This window comes from Triturus cristatus, chromosome 6 (assembly GCF_964204655.1).
Source record: "Triturus cristatus chromosome 6, aTriCri1.1, whole genome shotgun sequence".
NCBI classification, from domain to species: Eukaryota; Metazoa; Chordata; class Amphibia; order Caudata; family Salamandridae; genus Triturus; species Triturus cristatus.
Genome location: NC_140589.1, coordinates 1,125,096,360 through 1,125,113,153, shown reverse-complemented (window position 1 = coordinate 1,125,113,153; position 16,794 = coordinate 1,125,096,360). Strand labels below are relative to the sequence as shown.

The 16,794-nt window shown below is 43.0% G+C and overlaps 1 protein-coding gene across 1 annotated transcript in view; it reads left to right on the top strand.

Annotated features, from left to right (window-relative positions):
• Positions 1-16,794, top strand: part of FSAF1 (40S small subunit processome assembly factor 1) — a 241,315-nt gene that overhangs the window by 118,942 nt on the left and 105,579 nt on the right. The window contains exon 4 of the mRNA XM_085612025.1: positions 1,783-1,878. Within this exon, the coding sequence (XP_085468151.1) occupies positions 1,783-1,878 (96 nt within the window). The remainder of the gene's footprint in view (positions 1-1,782; positions 1,879-16,794) is intronic.

Genomic DNA, 16,794 nt, shown 5'->3' with positions numbered 1-16,794 from the left:
TCTCTAGAATACTGTAGTCAGAAAGTATGATCTCTCCCACTGGTAAACTAGTTTTGCAATGTGTCTCCTTACCCTATTATTCCACCACCTTCTGTTCAAATGATCGTTATACTTGACAGTGCTGTGGGGCCAGCATGTAATTGTTAAATATAGGTAAAGAATATCTGTTGCTATAATGTTATTGTCATTGTATGTTATCTTTTGGGGTTGAAAGGTATGGTACGTCTTTATGGCAGTTTTGTTTCCTACCTAGGGTCAGTGGGGTCCTGTGCCTTGCCAATGAACATAGGTGATTCTATGTTTGTCTTTCTAGTGTAGTATTTGTGGATCTTCATCTACAGGATGTTGTTCTTGATCTTTCTTACTCCAGATAGCTAAAACTGTTATTGGTAAGGGTCGAAAATAGCACTTTTCACTACCCACTTACTAAGACAATCACGAACACTTTACCAAATACTTTGGCATGGTTGTCTTTTCAGGTTCCCTTTTTAAATAACAGTAGTACAATATTCCCAAGTTTATATCCGTAAAGATTCTAGCATTAATGATGCTCAGAAAAATAGGAACCCAGATCCACTTGTCTACTTCAGGCATATCTTGTGCAGTCTTTAGAGGCCAGAGTTTTGACTGCTTTTTGTGGCTTTACCCCCGCTATGTGATCAGTAAAAATCCTACATGATAACATTATGATCTACCTTAATGCTAATTTGTGCTTCTCCTCTGAGCTCAGTACTACTTTATCAAGAGGCATGTACTTCCTTCCACATCTGGATGTTTTCTAACTTAATCGTGTACCTGACATACTTATCTGAAATTATCTGTTAGAATTTATTGTGCTGCCTCTCACCAGCCACTTCTAGCTGAATTCCCTCTGCTGTAGACTAATCGCTCTCTGTTTTACAATGGAGAGTTGTTTATAAGGCCTTTGTGCTTTAGCAGTTTCATTATGTTTAGCCTTTCGATCAGCATCTACTAATTTTCCTTTAGAGCTCCCCTGTGGTCTCTTCGCCACCTTTATCCTACCTGCTTAATCCATTAATGCTTACAGAGTTTTGCATAATTCAAATTGGTCCAGATGAAACCATCCCTGCTTTCTTTTCTATTTCCGTGTAAGAGTCCATGATCCCTTAAACTGTACTTTCCTCCCCCGATTATATTTTTATTTTGGAAGATAGTAATATAATGGATATCCTTGTTAATTCTGTTTTATTTTGTACATCCTGCCTTACAATTTTCCTACCTAGATCCAAGACTATTTCGACGTGACAACTTCAGTATACCCCTGGAACACCATAAGCCCTTGATTCCATAAGTAAATCTGGCAAGATATCGGATAATGGTCGCTATTCACACTTGAAACCACTTATAGATTCACAGCCTTTAACTATGATTCAATATTTACTAGTGGGTATTTCAATAAAACTTAATCTATGGATCTACTCTTTTTAAAGCATTTTTCACTATTGGAATGTTCAATTTCTGAAAAAACATCTGAACCTCCAAATGAGGCACAGCATGGAATTAGATCAGAGATGGAATCTGGGAAAACCTTGGGCAAATCAAAAACTGGCAATTCTAGAAAGGCGGTTTCAGAAATAGATTTTACAGCTCCCTGAATATACTACAACATCCTTACTTCAGGCTGACCTAAATTACTACAAGCTTACATCAATAACAAGCTAAACTGCAGGAAAGAAAAGGTTGAAATGTTATCAGTAATTGCTGGTGTACCAAATTCTCTGGTGTGCAGCTACTTTATTCATTTCTGCTTTATTTTCCCAGGCCCGCTTGGAAGTGCACCGGTTTGGAATAACCGGATACAGGAAAGAGAAACAGCGCACCTTTGAACAAGAGCGTGCCATCATGCTTGGTGCCAAGGTACGTTTTGTTACAGTGATAGTTCCTCTTGTATCATTGAAGTTTTTGTTTTTATACTTTGCTTATATTAGATTAAATGTTGAGATTTCCTCTGTATGCTATACCACATGGTCAGTCATCACCTCAGAAGAAACTGCCGCCACCATGTAGTCCATCCACTCAGAGGCCCCATCGGACCCCTGCCCCCACCATGGCTACTCCAGAGGGCTCCATCAGCGCCATACTCAAATCCGTTCTGAACACCTCCATGACCTACCAGACGCCTCAGAACATGCAGCCGTCCTCCCATTGCTGAAGAAACCCTCCCTCGACCCTTCAACACTCACCAGTGAAAGACTGATTTCCCTGCTATCTTTCTAGGCCATGGTCATAGACAAAATCATCAACAGACTCCTCACCGAATACCTCAAGGACCAACAACTCCTCAACACCACTGAGTCTGGTTTCATACCCAATCGCAGTATGGAAACTATGCTCATTACTGCCAAAGATGACATTTGCATCACTCTAAATGGAGGATGCATGGTTGCCCTCAACCTCCTAGACCTTTCCTCTGTTTGACATGGTCTCCCACCTCCTCCTAAACAAATGCTTACACAACAATGGAATCTAAGAACAAACACTCGGATGAATCTGCTCCTAACTGACCGGAAAGACTCAGTCAGCTTGGTCCTGCACACCACGGACCCCTGCAACCGTGTCTGTGTCGTTATGGAAGGATCCTCCCTGAGCCCGACCCTCTTCAACTCTTTCATGTTCCCTCTGACTAGCATCATCTACTTTCACAATATCAATGTCCACTCCTATTCAGACAACATACAACTTATTCTCCCCCCCTCATGGACATTACACCCAGAATCCGTATCATAATCGATGCCTGCATGATTGAAATCTCCCACTGCATGAAGTTCAACGGTCTGAAGCTGATCACCGACAAGACCGAAATCATGATCTTTGGTAAGAGCAGTTCACCGTAGGACTCCCCCAGGTGGCCAACAGAGCTAACCGACCCCGATCACACACGCCACAAACCTCAAGATTGTCATCCATAGCAAACTCGACATGACCGCCCAAGTTAATGCCGTCATCGCCTCATGCTTCTATATCCTGAGCAAGATTTTCAAATAGCTCCCAATTAGCACCTGGAAACTTAACATGCGCTCCCTCGTCAAAAGCAAGCTGGACTATGGGAATACCCCCTGTGCTGCAATCAACAATAAATGTCACCAGAAGGCTGTTGACCATTTCAAACTCTACAGCCTTGATGACTCTCAACCTCTCACACCGCATTCATCTCACATCACACCTGAAGGAGTTCCCCTGGATCCCCATACACAAACCAGTACAGTTCCAACTTTCTAGGCACTTCATAACACTGGCCTACCATACCTCCACCATCAAGCTGCTTTTACAAACCTTCCAGACACATCCATTTGTCTGGACTCCTCCTTGCACACATTCCACGCATACGAAAAACCAGATCCGACAGTGGCGCCTTCCCCTACTTCTCTCCTAAAGCGTGGAACGACTTGCTGCTACACATAAAGAGCCTCCTCCTCACTTCTTAAATTCTGCAAAAATTGAAGACCTGGCTTTTCAAGTAGACCCATTAAGCGCTAGGTTTAGCTAGACTCGCCCCAATTCAGTGCCAGGATACCGTCTCCGGTGATGGCACGCTTTACAAACCCACATTACGTAACCTGCTTTGCCATTTGGGTTGCACACCTCCTTTGGGCTCTTCTGAATTTAAAGTGTTGTTTCTGAGTAAAGCTAGTATGCAGGAGGAGACCTAAACCCACCGAAAGAATTGCATTTTATTTGCAGTAGAAGCCTTCCCAATTAGTCTCATACAGGTAATTCAAAACAAGACTGCTCGCCAGCCCATGGATTCAGTTGTACTTGAGCCATTTCAAAATCACTATTTTTGCTCCCTGTTCAACATGAGATGTTTTTCATATTACTGTGCAGTGCCACACAACCCTTAAATGAGAGTGCATGATGTCAAACACACACAGAAATTGAAAATACTCAACTTGTCATGTACCAGCAAGAGAAGTGAGTGGTGTTGTTTCCTGATTTGTAACACCGATCATACTTTATGGTGTCCCCCACTCAACTTACCTTAGTTGCTTCTTTCCACTAGCCTACCATTGTATGTCATTTATTTTGCACAAATAACACATGGTTGATCCTTTTCTATGTAAAGACCAAAAGGTTGGGTGCAAAAATAAACATTTAATACTTTGGTCAATCACTTAAACCTTGGTTCTCTATGATACACCAGGAAATGTGCCAAAAATAAATTGTTTTATTTCCATTGTTTCTAAGGTCATAATCATAGGAATGGCAGTCAGTATTTTTGGCGATCAAAAGTATATCTTGGTTTTTAAATTAAAAACCGCTCCAACTCCATATAACAAGCATGTTTTTGGTAAATTTGCTCCTTTTACTGTGAGGGTTTATGGGAAGCTATATCCATCAGGATTTCTGCAGAATGCACAGACTGTTCTGTAGGCATTCTTCATGATGGTGTGGTATGACCATTGCGTATCATGCCTAACAGTCCTGCAAGATTCATTTAAAACTAGAATTATGACATAAGTGTTAGACAAACATAACTAATTATCTATATGAGCAATTAAAGTTGTTCATTATGATCTAGAATTCCCCTCAGTTGAAGATGTTATCAATGCCACTAGGTGTTTGGCAACCATTGTAATGCATTATCAATCTTTCTTCATGTAGATAATTCACTGTGTCCATCATATTGTTACCAATTTTCACAGATGCTTACGAAATCTGCTAGAGGATTTTAGAAATCCTTCCAATTAGGAGGCCATACTTTTGGCATTTTATCAAGCACTCAGTCACAAGAGTGGTTTAAACGGAATGGAATATGGTACCAAAAATGGGGGTGTACTTTCAAATTACTGGGCAGTCAGCCCCACCTTGATGTCAGGTACAATGCTGGAATCATTCCCAGTGAAAAAGGGCTTTTGATTACCCGCAGTCCTGTAGTTTACAAAACAGCACACGCTTTGATGTGTGAAAAATCAGCTACATCATATAGGTGTGATTGTCTTGCGTTTCATCTGGATACTTCTTTCCTCCACAAATAAAAGTACATTAAGGAGTCATGTGTGATGGAAGGTGAGTGCACTCATTGAATTTTGAATTGATCTTGATGGAATGGTGGTGACAAGTTTGGTAAAGCAATGATGCTTGTATGTAGTAACACAAGAGATAGATTAAGCCACGTTGGATTGAGAAAACACATTTAGAAGTAGTAAAAACCATGATAGTGACAGTGCAACAAAGGCAAACTAGAACAAAATATAGACTACATTACATATCATATATTGTTCTTTCTAAATGCTTAGGGTTAGTGGTCCCCGAATTAAAATATAGAGCGAGTGGGTGGAAGGCAGTGAGACCAGACAGCTGGAAACTGGGCAAAGAGTATCATTTACAATCCTAATGCTGCAGTTTGAGAAGGCATGTTTTTAGTTTGGCTAGAGTGGGAGTGGACCTTAAGTATATTCAGCACTTGTCCTGACTATTGTTTCTTTGGTCATGGTCAGTTTCCAAGTGCAGGCTGGAGTTTAAGAGCATGCCTGTGTATCTAGCTGAAATGATGTAGTCTGATGCAAACTGTGTGTAGTTTGGGAAGGCTATATAGTACTGTGGGCTATACACCGCTGAAGGTGGAATAGCTCAGTATTTGAGTTCTACAAAAATGAACAGAGAGCATTGCAATAGCAGCTTGCTGATAGGCAGTAAGAGATTTAAACCTGGAGGTGAGGGGTGAAAAAGATGTGAATGTCACATTATGATAGAGTTGATATGAGAAGCTGAATGATGAATTGTTGTCCTTGGGAGGTAATAGATAGAAAAGGGCCCACAACTGAGCTGTGGGAAATATAAACATATAGTGGAGTTGCTTGAGAACAAGAGGATCACCAGGAAAGAAGAGGGTGACCAGTGTAAGGTTGTCGTACAGTTCCTACGAATTACGTAGGACTGTGTATCTGGGCAATATAACAGTCAGAATATGGGTGCTGAGTCCGCACATATCATTAGAATATATTGGCCCAATTTCTAGCTAGCTCACAGTGCCCCATATGAACGACTAACCTGACAAGGGTACCAGATGGTGTCTGCAACCTCAGAACATGACCACTCTAATTCCCCTAGGAAATCATGGAAACAAATCTACCCTTTCTTGTTTACTTTCGCATGCCCAAGTTAAACACAAGAAAGTTACAAATTGGCCTTTCAAAAATTTATTGAAAAAATTGCATTTTTGCATGGAGAGCGTAAGCTACATTCATTAGGAGGATGAAACAAAGCATTGCAACCAGAATTACAAAAATGGTGAAAAAGATAAACACTGCTTTAACATTATTGTGTGAATACGATTAGATCTCTGCCAGATCCCTTTGGACAGCCTAACCCCCATACCAGTGTATGATGTATCAGGCAGGGCTGCATCTCTGTCACAGTGTACATCAATACAGGATAATCCCAGCAGAAGTGCTCCTCTGCCAAATGTGGCTCATAGGCAGGTTATATAATGAAAGCACTGTTCTAAGCGCACTGTGTCAAAGGTGCAGAGCTGATAAGATGGTTGGTCTGGAGTCTTTGAGCTACCTCCAACCAGACAACCAAATGCAAGGGCATCGTGTTTCAACGCTCTAGTCGCGCCGGACTCCCGCCCTCCCAGAATATTTAAACGACTGTTCCCGATGGCTGCGCTACCTTAGAGGCTCTCCCTGGTGATTGCTACTGGGGCTGCGAGCTATTGTGTATAACCAACGTAATTACCTGCGAACTTGCTTTGACGGCATCTTTTAGCAGTTTACTCTCGTAGGTGTTTTTAGACTTTCAACTGTTGTGAACTGTTTCTTGGGGGGTTTCTTTTAAGATTAACCGGGAAACGTAGTCAGGAACTCTAACACTCTTTACACGCTTCCTACCTATTATTGGACGATCTGTTCAGGCGTCTGGCGGCAGTGGGCGCCATCTTGGGAGTAGCGGGGTCAACGCTCTAGTCGCGCCGGACTCCCGCCCTCCTCTCCCCATAAAATGTGTGTCACGGCCAGACGGCGCAGCGGGCTGGCGCAGCGGGCGCGCCGGGCGCGCGCCGAAGCCGCGCCAAAGCCAAGCCCGTCTGCGCCCGTCCGGGCCCAGGGCCACCCCCCCTGCACCTCTCAAACCTGCAAGGTTAGTTTACACAGCGATTGACCTCTTTAATTTGAACGATACCCTCCGCCAGAAGCATGATCCCCCTACATGTTTATTCACTGATCCTATTGGAGGGCCGTTTCGCTGTACTCTTTGTAACACTCAAAAACATAACCCGGAAACACTAACATCTCAGAAGCCAATTCAAGCGGCACTCGTAAATGCTCGCTCGCTTCCATGCCACAAAATTGACATACTGGAACTACTTAGTACCTATGCCATCGATCTCCTGTTTCTCACTGAAACTTGGGGAGACGAAGCATCAGGACCTGATTTTAAAGCAGCAATGCCAGAAGATTATTGTGTCTATAGGCAGGACCGTACCTCAGCGCGCAAAGGTGGAGGGATAGCAATACTACATCATAACAGCCTCCGCATTAAAGCCATTGATTTAAAACACACGAGCTGTGAGGCACTTGCATTTACCGTGACACTCACTACCAACCAAACACTCACGGGTGCCCTTCTATATCGACCCCCAGGCTCCCGTACAACATTTCTCTCACAACTTCATCAACTCAGTGAACTAGCTGTGGAGCACAAATATTTCACCATATTGGGTGATTTCAATTTTTATCTAGAATCCCACACCGACAAAGACACTGATCAGCTCATCAATGATCTTTATACTGTGGAACTGAAACAATTGATAACGGTTCCAACACACAAAGCGGGACACACACTTGATGGTATTTTTACCAATAACCCATACATCACCATTAACCAAATATTGCCTTTAACATGGTCTGATCACTTTGCCATTTTATTTGATATTAAAACTACAACACCGGCTACTAAAAGAACAGCTCTGAATTCCCACCTAACCACTAGAGACTGGAAAAGTTTGGATTACATTCAGCTTGAACAGACTCTCACTGAGGCCTTTTTGGATATAGACACAGAAACTGATCCCAACTTGGCAGCCACGAGATATACCTCCACGCTTGACAAGGCTTTCTCTACACTAGTTCCATCTAGAACAGTCAAGCACATCAGGAAGACCCCTTCGGCCCCTTGGTTCACCGAACAACTTAGACTACAGCGACAATATTGCCGTAATCTTGAGCGCCATTGGCGCAAACACTATAACGTTTCAGATAAAACCACATACACAGCAGCACTCCATAACTATAAGCAGAACATAGCTACAGAGAAAAACACTTATTATACTACCCAAATAAATCAAGCCAATTGTAGCATGAAGAAACTGTTCGAAGTCGTGAACCATCTTGCTGAACCATCTAATCCACCCACTGAAACATCTCAAACTTTCTGCAACACTTTGGCTGACTTCTTCTCTGAAAAGGTCACTTCCATATTTAAGGACTTCTCCCCAAACCTGAACCTAACTGAATCATCCAACACTCAACTGAACGTGAACCCCATAGCACTCACGGAATTCACCAAAATACAGTCGCACCATATCCATAAACTAATTCTGTCAATCAAATCGGGTTCCCCACTGGACCCATGTCATCCTTCTATATTCAATACTATTCCAGACACTATCACAACTCCACTGACACACATCTGTAACATTATGTTTTCAACAGGTCTATACCCATCCATTTGGAAAAACACTATAATCAAACCACTTGTAAAAAAACCATCACTTGACCCTTCATTACCATCTAGCTATCGCCCTATTGCATCTCTGCCGTTTCCAGCCAAAATCATTGAATCAGTCATGAACAAACAACTGTCTGACTACATCCAAAATAACAACTTATTGGATGATACTCAGTTTGGATTCCGACAAGGACATGGAACAGAAACTGCCTTGATTAAGGCTGCAGATGAAATAAGAACCGCTATGGATAGTGGAGGACAGGCTGTCTTGATTTTGCTAGATCTATCGGCGGCCTTCGACACGGTCGATCACTCTACTTTGATCGGCCGTGTCGAGGCCATCGGTATTAAACACAAAGCCAGAGATCTCATCACTTCATTCCTGGCGGATCGCAAGCAGGCAGTTAAGTTAGGCACTTTTACCTCCCCCTCTTTTAGCCACCCTTGTGGAGTTCCGCAGGGTTCCTCGCTAAGTCCGACTCTTTTCAACATCTATGTTTCGGACTTAGCGAGGGTAATAAAAGCCTACAACATCAACTTAACAACTTATGCCGACGACACCCAGCTGGTACTATCCATACACAAAAACGGTTCTCAGATAGCAGCAAACTTCAAGGATGGCATGCGGGCTATCAGCAGTTGGATGGCCTCCAACTGTTTAAAACTTAATTCATCTAAGACGGAGGTCATGCTTTTCGGTAAGATTGAGCCTCTGTGGTCTCCTTTATGGTGGCCGGAAGAACTGGGGACCCCACCCCAACCAGTCAGTAAAGTAAGAAACTTGGGAGTAACATTTGATGACAAACTTTCTTTTCATCACCATGTGAACACCATAGCCTCATCATCATTTAACATACTAAGGAAAATAAAGAAACTTCTCCCATATCTTCCCACATCCACAGGAAAAACATTAATCTCCACACTGGTGTTTTCACGCATCGACTATTGCAACGCCCTCTTCCTCAATGCAAATAAAAAAATCATTTCCAAATTACAAACAATACAAAACGCCTCAGCTAGAGTTCTACTAGGCATTCCAAAATTTAGTTCTGTCTCTAGATACTTGGACGAGTTGCATTGGCTTCCGGTCAGGAGTCGGACGAAATTTAAGGCCCTTTGTATCGTCAACAAGGCAGTAAACAACACGGGACCAAAATTTCTTAGGACGTCACTCAAGCCTTTATCAACCTCCAGAACGCTTCGCTCCAACACTGCTCATCTGCTCCATATACCCAGAACAAGGAAAGTCAACTGGGGAGACAGATGCTTTACTGTTGCAGCTGCAAGACTGTGGAACTCCCTTCCTCTTAACATAAAATCCAGTCCTACGTTGATTACCTTTAGAAAGCAGATAAAAACATGGCTGTTTTCCCAAAGTAAAGACTGTTCCTAAACCATTCTAAAACTGCCCAAACTCTCACATTGGTAACATTTATAGCTCCTAGCGCCGAGACACCCATGGGTAATTGTAGCGCTTTAAAAATCGCAAAAATAAATAAATAAATAAAAAATAAATGTTCCATGGTCTTGGACAGAGTCTACTGACAACATGATAATATGCTTACTAAGAAATATGTTGCATGCAGAATAATTTCTTTTTTTTTTTTAATTTCTTTATTGAATGGGGACCACGGGTACAAACAAAAAGAAACATGACCCAACATTCACTTAATTATACAGTGCAGGATCGATTCGCAGAGTTTGAATTACAATAGTATTCGGTAGAATTCAGCCTGTGAGACAGTTTATACAACTAATACATAAAATAATTCCAATATATCGTTCATTACGAAAAACAGAAAAACAGATAAATAATAGGTACACTAGATAGCTTAAGACCATCTTACATGTCCATATATGCACTGACAGCGCCCCATATTAGCTGCCCCATGCCTTTTTTCCGCCTCCCCTTAACAGTATACAGATTATATTCCATATTGTACGTGAACAAAAAACGAGTTCTCCACATCAATTGGGGGGGCATCAGTTTGTAACCACATTGAGGCAATGCACATCCTAAGCACTGCTGCAGCCATGAATATCAAATACCTCACTTCATTACTAGGGTCTGTGCGCACTCCACCTACATCTATACCCAGCAGAATCTCACTAATTGACAATTGTATAGAGGCACCGAGAATCTCAGATAAGAACCTATTTATATGTCTGAGCAATTCTGATAATTTAACACAAGTGGCCAAAATATGTGCTTCATCAGCATGTAAAGTATTACATCTGAAACACTTTCCATCTGGATCTCCTCCCCACTTTGCAATTTTATCAGGCGTGCGATAAAGATAAAACAGAGTCTTGTAATGTTGTGCCTTAAGATTGGCAGACATAAATAAATGGCAAGCCAATTCAATCGAGAGCTCCAACGGTATTTCAGGGCACCCCAGTCTTTCTTCCCATCTCGTACGATGGGTTTCCAGGTCGTTGGACATTGTCTCGATGATTATATTATATAATACTCCTATACAAGAGCACTTTTTATTTGCCTCAATAAGAGGATTAGACACATTCACAATATTCAATTTAGCAAAATACTCACGCATCTGCAAATACTTAAAAAAATGCGAAGTGGGTAGCTGATATTGTTTCTTCCGTTGAGAGAAAGATTTTAACCCGCCTGGTGTATATACATCTCCCACTGTTATTAAACCTCTTAAACGCCAGTTAACTACTATGTGATCCCAGCATATATTGGGATGCAATACCGGTGCAATTAAAGGGGTATAGATAGACGCATTTCGGATATTATATTGCTTCCTTATTACCTTCCAAACCTTATACGCAGCAGCTATCACCTTGAACCTAGTGCGCTTGTAGTAGTTACAATCTATATCAATAAAAAGACGGTTCCTAGCTTCGGTCCCTAAAAGCAGAGAATATATAGAAGGTTGTAGTGCTGGCTCCACTGGTCCCTGACCCGTTAATAAAACATTCATTCGCTGCAACATACATACATAGTAGTACAAAAGAAAATCAGGGACTGCCCAACCACCCACTGCCCTAGGCAACATCATATACTTCTTAGCCCGTCGCTCTTTCCCCTGGGACCACATGAACCTCATACATATTGCTTGCAACTGTGAGATACGCGTACAAGTAATCTCTAATGGTAAACAACGATAAAGATACAACACCTTAGGTAAGACCATCATTTTCAAGATGTTGCATCTGCCAACCAGTGTCAAGTGTAAACATTCTAGCTGATCCAGCTGTTTACGGACCCCATGTATCGGCTTCTGCCAATTAACCTCTACCGTAATCGAAGCTCCAGCACGAATCTGAACTCCCAAATAAGTAACCTCGTCTAAGACTTGTGGATCAACATAAGACTTAATATTTATACAGAGTATTTGTGTCTTAGCGGTATTTAATTTGTATACCGATCCATATATCCTTGCAAGATTTTCGATTTCGGGCATAGCCATAGACGGTCTTGATGAGAGCACAGCGACATCATCGGCGTACGCCAATACACGGTACTGCTGTGATTGTATCCTGACTGAAGGTACCCTACTGCTCCGCTCAATCATTTTTAAAAAGGGATCTATATACAAAGCGAACAGCAGTGGCGAACATGGACATCCCTGCCTAGTCCCTCGTTGTATTGGTACCACTGCGGATTGAAGACCCATTACCTTATTCTGTGCACTAGGTTGTTGATAGAACACCTGTATTGATTTGATAAAATTTGGCCCAAATCCCTGTAGTTTCAGCAAATCCCATAAGAAGGCCCACGATACTTGATCGAAGGCCTTCTCTGCATTCAGTAATATGAGGCTCAGTGGGTTCCCCGACACATTTGCGTGATCAATTAAAGTAATCACCCGGTTAACATGATCGGTTGTGCCGCGCTTTGGGATAAACCCGTGCTGATAGAGACCAGAGGGGTTATCACTTCTGATAATCTGATAGCTAAGATCTTAGATTATACTTTCCCGTCTGTGTTTAATAATGAGATAGGCCGATATGAGCCTGGTAAATCCGCCGGTTTTTCCTTTTTTCTAAACGCTACTATACTCGCTTCACCCCATGTTATAGGATACTCCCCTTGCTGAGCCATTCGGAATGTAGCTAGCATATCCCGTTTTAGAGCTTGACATTTTTTTTTATATATTTCAAGCGGGAGTTTATCAGGACCCGAAGCCTTTCCTGCTGGCAATGCTTTAAGAGCCGCTTCCAATTCAAACATCTCTATAGGGGCCTCCAATATATCTGCCAGTCCTTGATCTAATTTTGGCCCAACATTTTGCCCGAGAACGGACAAAGCTCTATTACTATCATATTCTTCTGCTGCATATAGACAGGCATAAAAGCTTCTGAAGACTTCTAGCATTCCACTCTCGGTTTCTTCATTTTGCCCAGCCACATTTTTCATACTTTTGATTCGTTGAGCAGTTTCCCTGTTCCTCATTCTCTGGGCTAGACACCTTCCACTTGCCTCCCCATATTCGTACACGACCTGTCTCTTAGTCTCAAAAGTCTTTGCAGTTTCCTTACTCCAATAGTTATTAACCTTGGCCTTAGATCGCGTCACCTCGGCTGATGTACTATAGGTATCCCTATTATGAGCAATGTCTTGAGTCAACAGCTCCTCGACCTTGCCTAGATCCTGGTAAAGCTCCTGTAACTTTTTTCGCAGCTGCTTTTGAGCGTACAATCCATAACTGAACACCTCACCCCTAAAAGCTGCTTTGAACGTATCCCAGACTGTCCCAACTCCTGCGCTTCCCCTATTTGAATTAAAAAACTCACGAATCCACTCACTCATCTGTTCTTTAAATTTAACATCCAACAATAACTTGCGATCAAAAGAAAATTCACGGGGTTTGCACGGTGGAGATAAAACCCGAATGGACAACACTACTGGCCCGTGATCTGACGTCACTCGGGGAAAAACCTGTATTTGTGCGTCATGAAGCAGTTTATGTGTAACTAAGAAGTAATCTAGGCGAAATAATTTTTGGTGAGGAACCGAGAAAAAAGTATATCCGGGATCTGTCTTCCTGAGATAGGCCCAAGCATCAGTTAGCCCATGAGCTTTCACCTTGTATACCTTTGGTTTCCTGCCTACATACCTATATTGATCACTGCCTAATGTTCCAGAGTGAAGATTGATGTTCAAATCACCACAGAGAATTACAGGAGCGGCCCAGGTTGCCAATTCAACATTCAGATATTCCAAGACTGCTGCCTCATCAAAATTAGATCCATAGATGGAACAAATAGTACATTTAAAAGTTCCTATATTACATTCCGTAATTGCCCACCTTCCAGCACTATCCTCTAAGACTCGCCCGCCATCAATCAGGTTTCTCTTTGCTAGTATGGCGACCCCCCGCGTTCCAGTAGACTGCTTGGTACACACCAGCACACTATACCCAAGATCACTTAAGTACTTTCGCTTAGACCATGCTAGATGTGTATCTTGAAGTGCAATAATATCGCAGTTAAGCCACTGCAGTTCCCGAGCGACGCGTTGCCTTTTATTTAAAGCATTCAAGCCTCTCACATTTAGAGTACCTATTCTTAACATTCTAGCTGCCATCTGCTCTGGCTCTAAAAAAAAAATAGAAACACTCTGTCCCCTGTCCTGCATTATTTTCATATAATCAATAAAATTTATACCCGTGATCCCTGTTTTTCCCTTTTATCCATCCCCCTCTGACCCACCCTCTGGCCCCATACCGGGGTCACCCTCCCTTCCCCCCTCCCCACTTCGGTCACCCCTTGTGAGCAAAAGGACATAGTCCTCAGTGATGCGAGTGTGCAAGATCCACCTCGACAAAGGATCTGCCAGGCTGTTACCCTCTCCTTACATTTATCTGTAGTCTGTTTTTACTGACGCTGCGTATTTCTAAGCATATTATCTGACCTTCGTTATGAACGTCCCACAGAGCGGCACCTTACCCCAATACTCCTTAAATACTATTAATTACATAGTCAACCTCGGGTATCGCTCTTTTAAACAGTCCAACTTTTCAGCCTCCAAAAAATAAAAATAAAAATTTCCAATACAAAAAGGCAGCAAAAGGAACAGACCACAGATATTCAAACAACATTGGGAAGCCATAGATGTCCTGTTGATGCGGACTGGTGCTACCGCTCCTCCCTCCGTTATTTAATTCACTTCTAATAGACAATACACCCAGAGTGAAGTAATCTTATAATTAACAAACTATATTCTTTTTTTTTCTTTTTCCTTCCCCTTTCTGTTTCCCACTTCCACACAGTTTACTTCCCACCATATTTTTTTCTTCCCCTTCAGGGTGGACCACCTTTAGTGTCGATAAGCTTCAGATATGCTTGCGCTTGAGATTCCGAGGAGAAGTATTTAGCCTGACTCTTATAAATCACCTAGGGCCTCATGTAGGTAGCGAAATACCGGTCGGTAACGGCCGATTTTCGGTAAATATGCCGTTACCGACCGGTATTCAGACAAGTGAGATGTAGGAGTCCAAAAACCACTTTTCGGTAAATATGAGGCGGTAAATACCGATTCATAGTTACCGAATTCTAAAATACCGATTCATATTTACCGAATACATAATTAACGAATCGGTAAATATGAAGTGGTAAATATGAAGTGGTAAAAATCTAAAATGACATGTAGGAGCAGTCGGTAATTAAGAAATCCAGGAAAATCGGTAAATAAGAGTCGGTAATTAACACGGATGGAAAGCAGGTGGTAACCATCAACAATGCACATAAGCAATCCCAAAATGCAACAGCGTGGACAACATGGCCGCCATGTACGTCATTGCAAGGCGCCTACGTCTACAGGCAGCAGGACTGAGGGTGTGGCGACGGGAGGAACAAATCTACAGACAGCGCATCACACTATTCCAGCTGACTGATGCAGAGATACATGAGAGGTACAGGCTACACCCCGAAACCATCATGGACCTGATAAGGGACCTGCACCCACTCCTGGACCAGCCAACAAGAAGGGCGCACGCCATACCACCACATGTGCAGGTGCTCTGCAGCCTACATCTACTGCCATCCGGCAGTTATCAGGTGGTGACAGCTGCGGTGGGTGGTGTATCCCAGAGTTGCCTGTCCCGTTTCTTCAGGAAGTTCCTGGATGCCATGATGCAGAGAATGCACCACTACATAAGCTTCCCAAACACACAGGCTGCACTGCAGAAAACAAAAACAGACTTTTATCACATGGCACAGTTCCCCCATGTCATCGGCTGTATTGATGGTACACACATCCCAATCTGTCCACCAGCTGATACAGAGCACATCTACAGGAACAGGAAGTCCACCCACTCCATCAATGTGCAGGTGATCTGTGATGCAGGGAACATCATCACAGATATTGTTGCAAAGTTTCCTGGGAGCACCCACGACTCTTACATCTTCCAGAATAGTGGGATCTACACACGACTGAGTGCCGGCGAATTCGGAGAGGGATACCTGCTGGGTAAGTAACAGTGACGCCCCTTGAAACCTGCAAATCAGAGTGTATAGAGGCATGTAACTGATGGTTCCCTTTTACTCATCCAGGCGACAGTGCATATGCATGCCGGTCATTCATCCTCACTCCCTACCTACACCCAGCAACCCAGAGTGAGAGACGATACAACGTGGCCCACAAATCTACACGCAATGTGGTGGAGCGCACGTTTGGACTACTGAAGAGCAGGTTCCGCTGCCTCCACAAGAGCGGAGGCGCACGCCAGTACAAACCCATCACCTGCTGCAAGATAATTGCCACTTGTGCAATGCTGCACAACCTTGCCACGAAAAAAGGTACAGATGTGGAACTAACATATTTTGAGGACAACGAGGATGAGTCAGGCCAGCCAGAGGGCAGCGCAGCTAGAGTGCCAACTGCAGTCGATGGGAGAGGGAGACGGGCAGAGATCACATGCAACTATTTCTGAGTAAGTGAGGGGACACAGCGAGTTGTGAGAAGTCATGACGTAGTTTAATGTGGCACCACGCCATGAACACATGAACAGGCCAATCTGGCAATATGCCATCTATACAATGAGTATGTCCAGGGTTACGTCACCCAATGGCAAGTGGATAAGCAGGGCCACATCAATGTTTGCGCATACGCGCTGCAGTGGTGGATTGCAC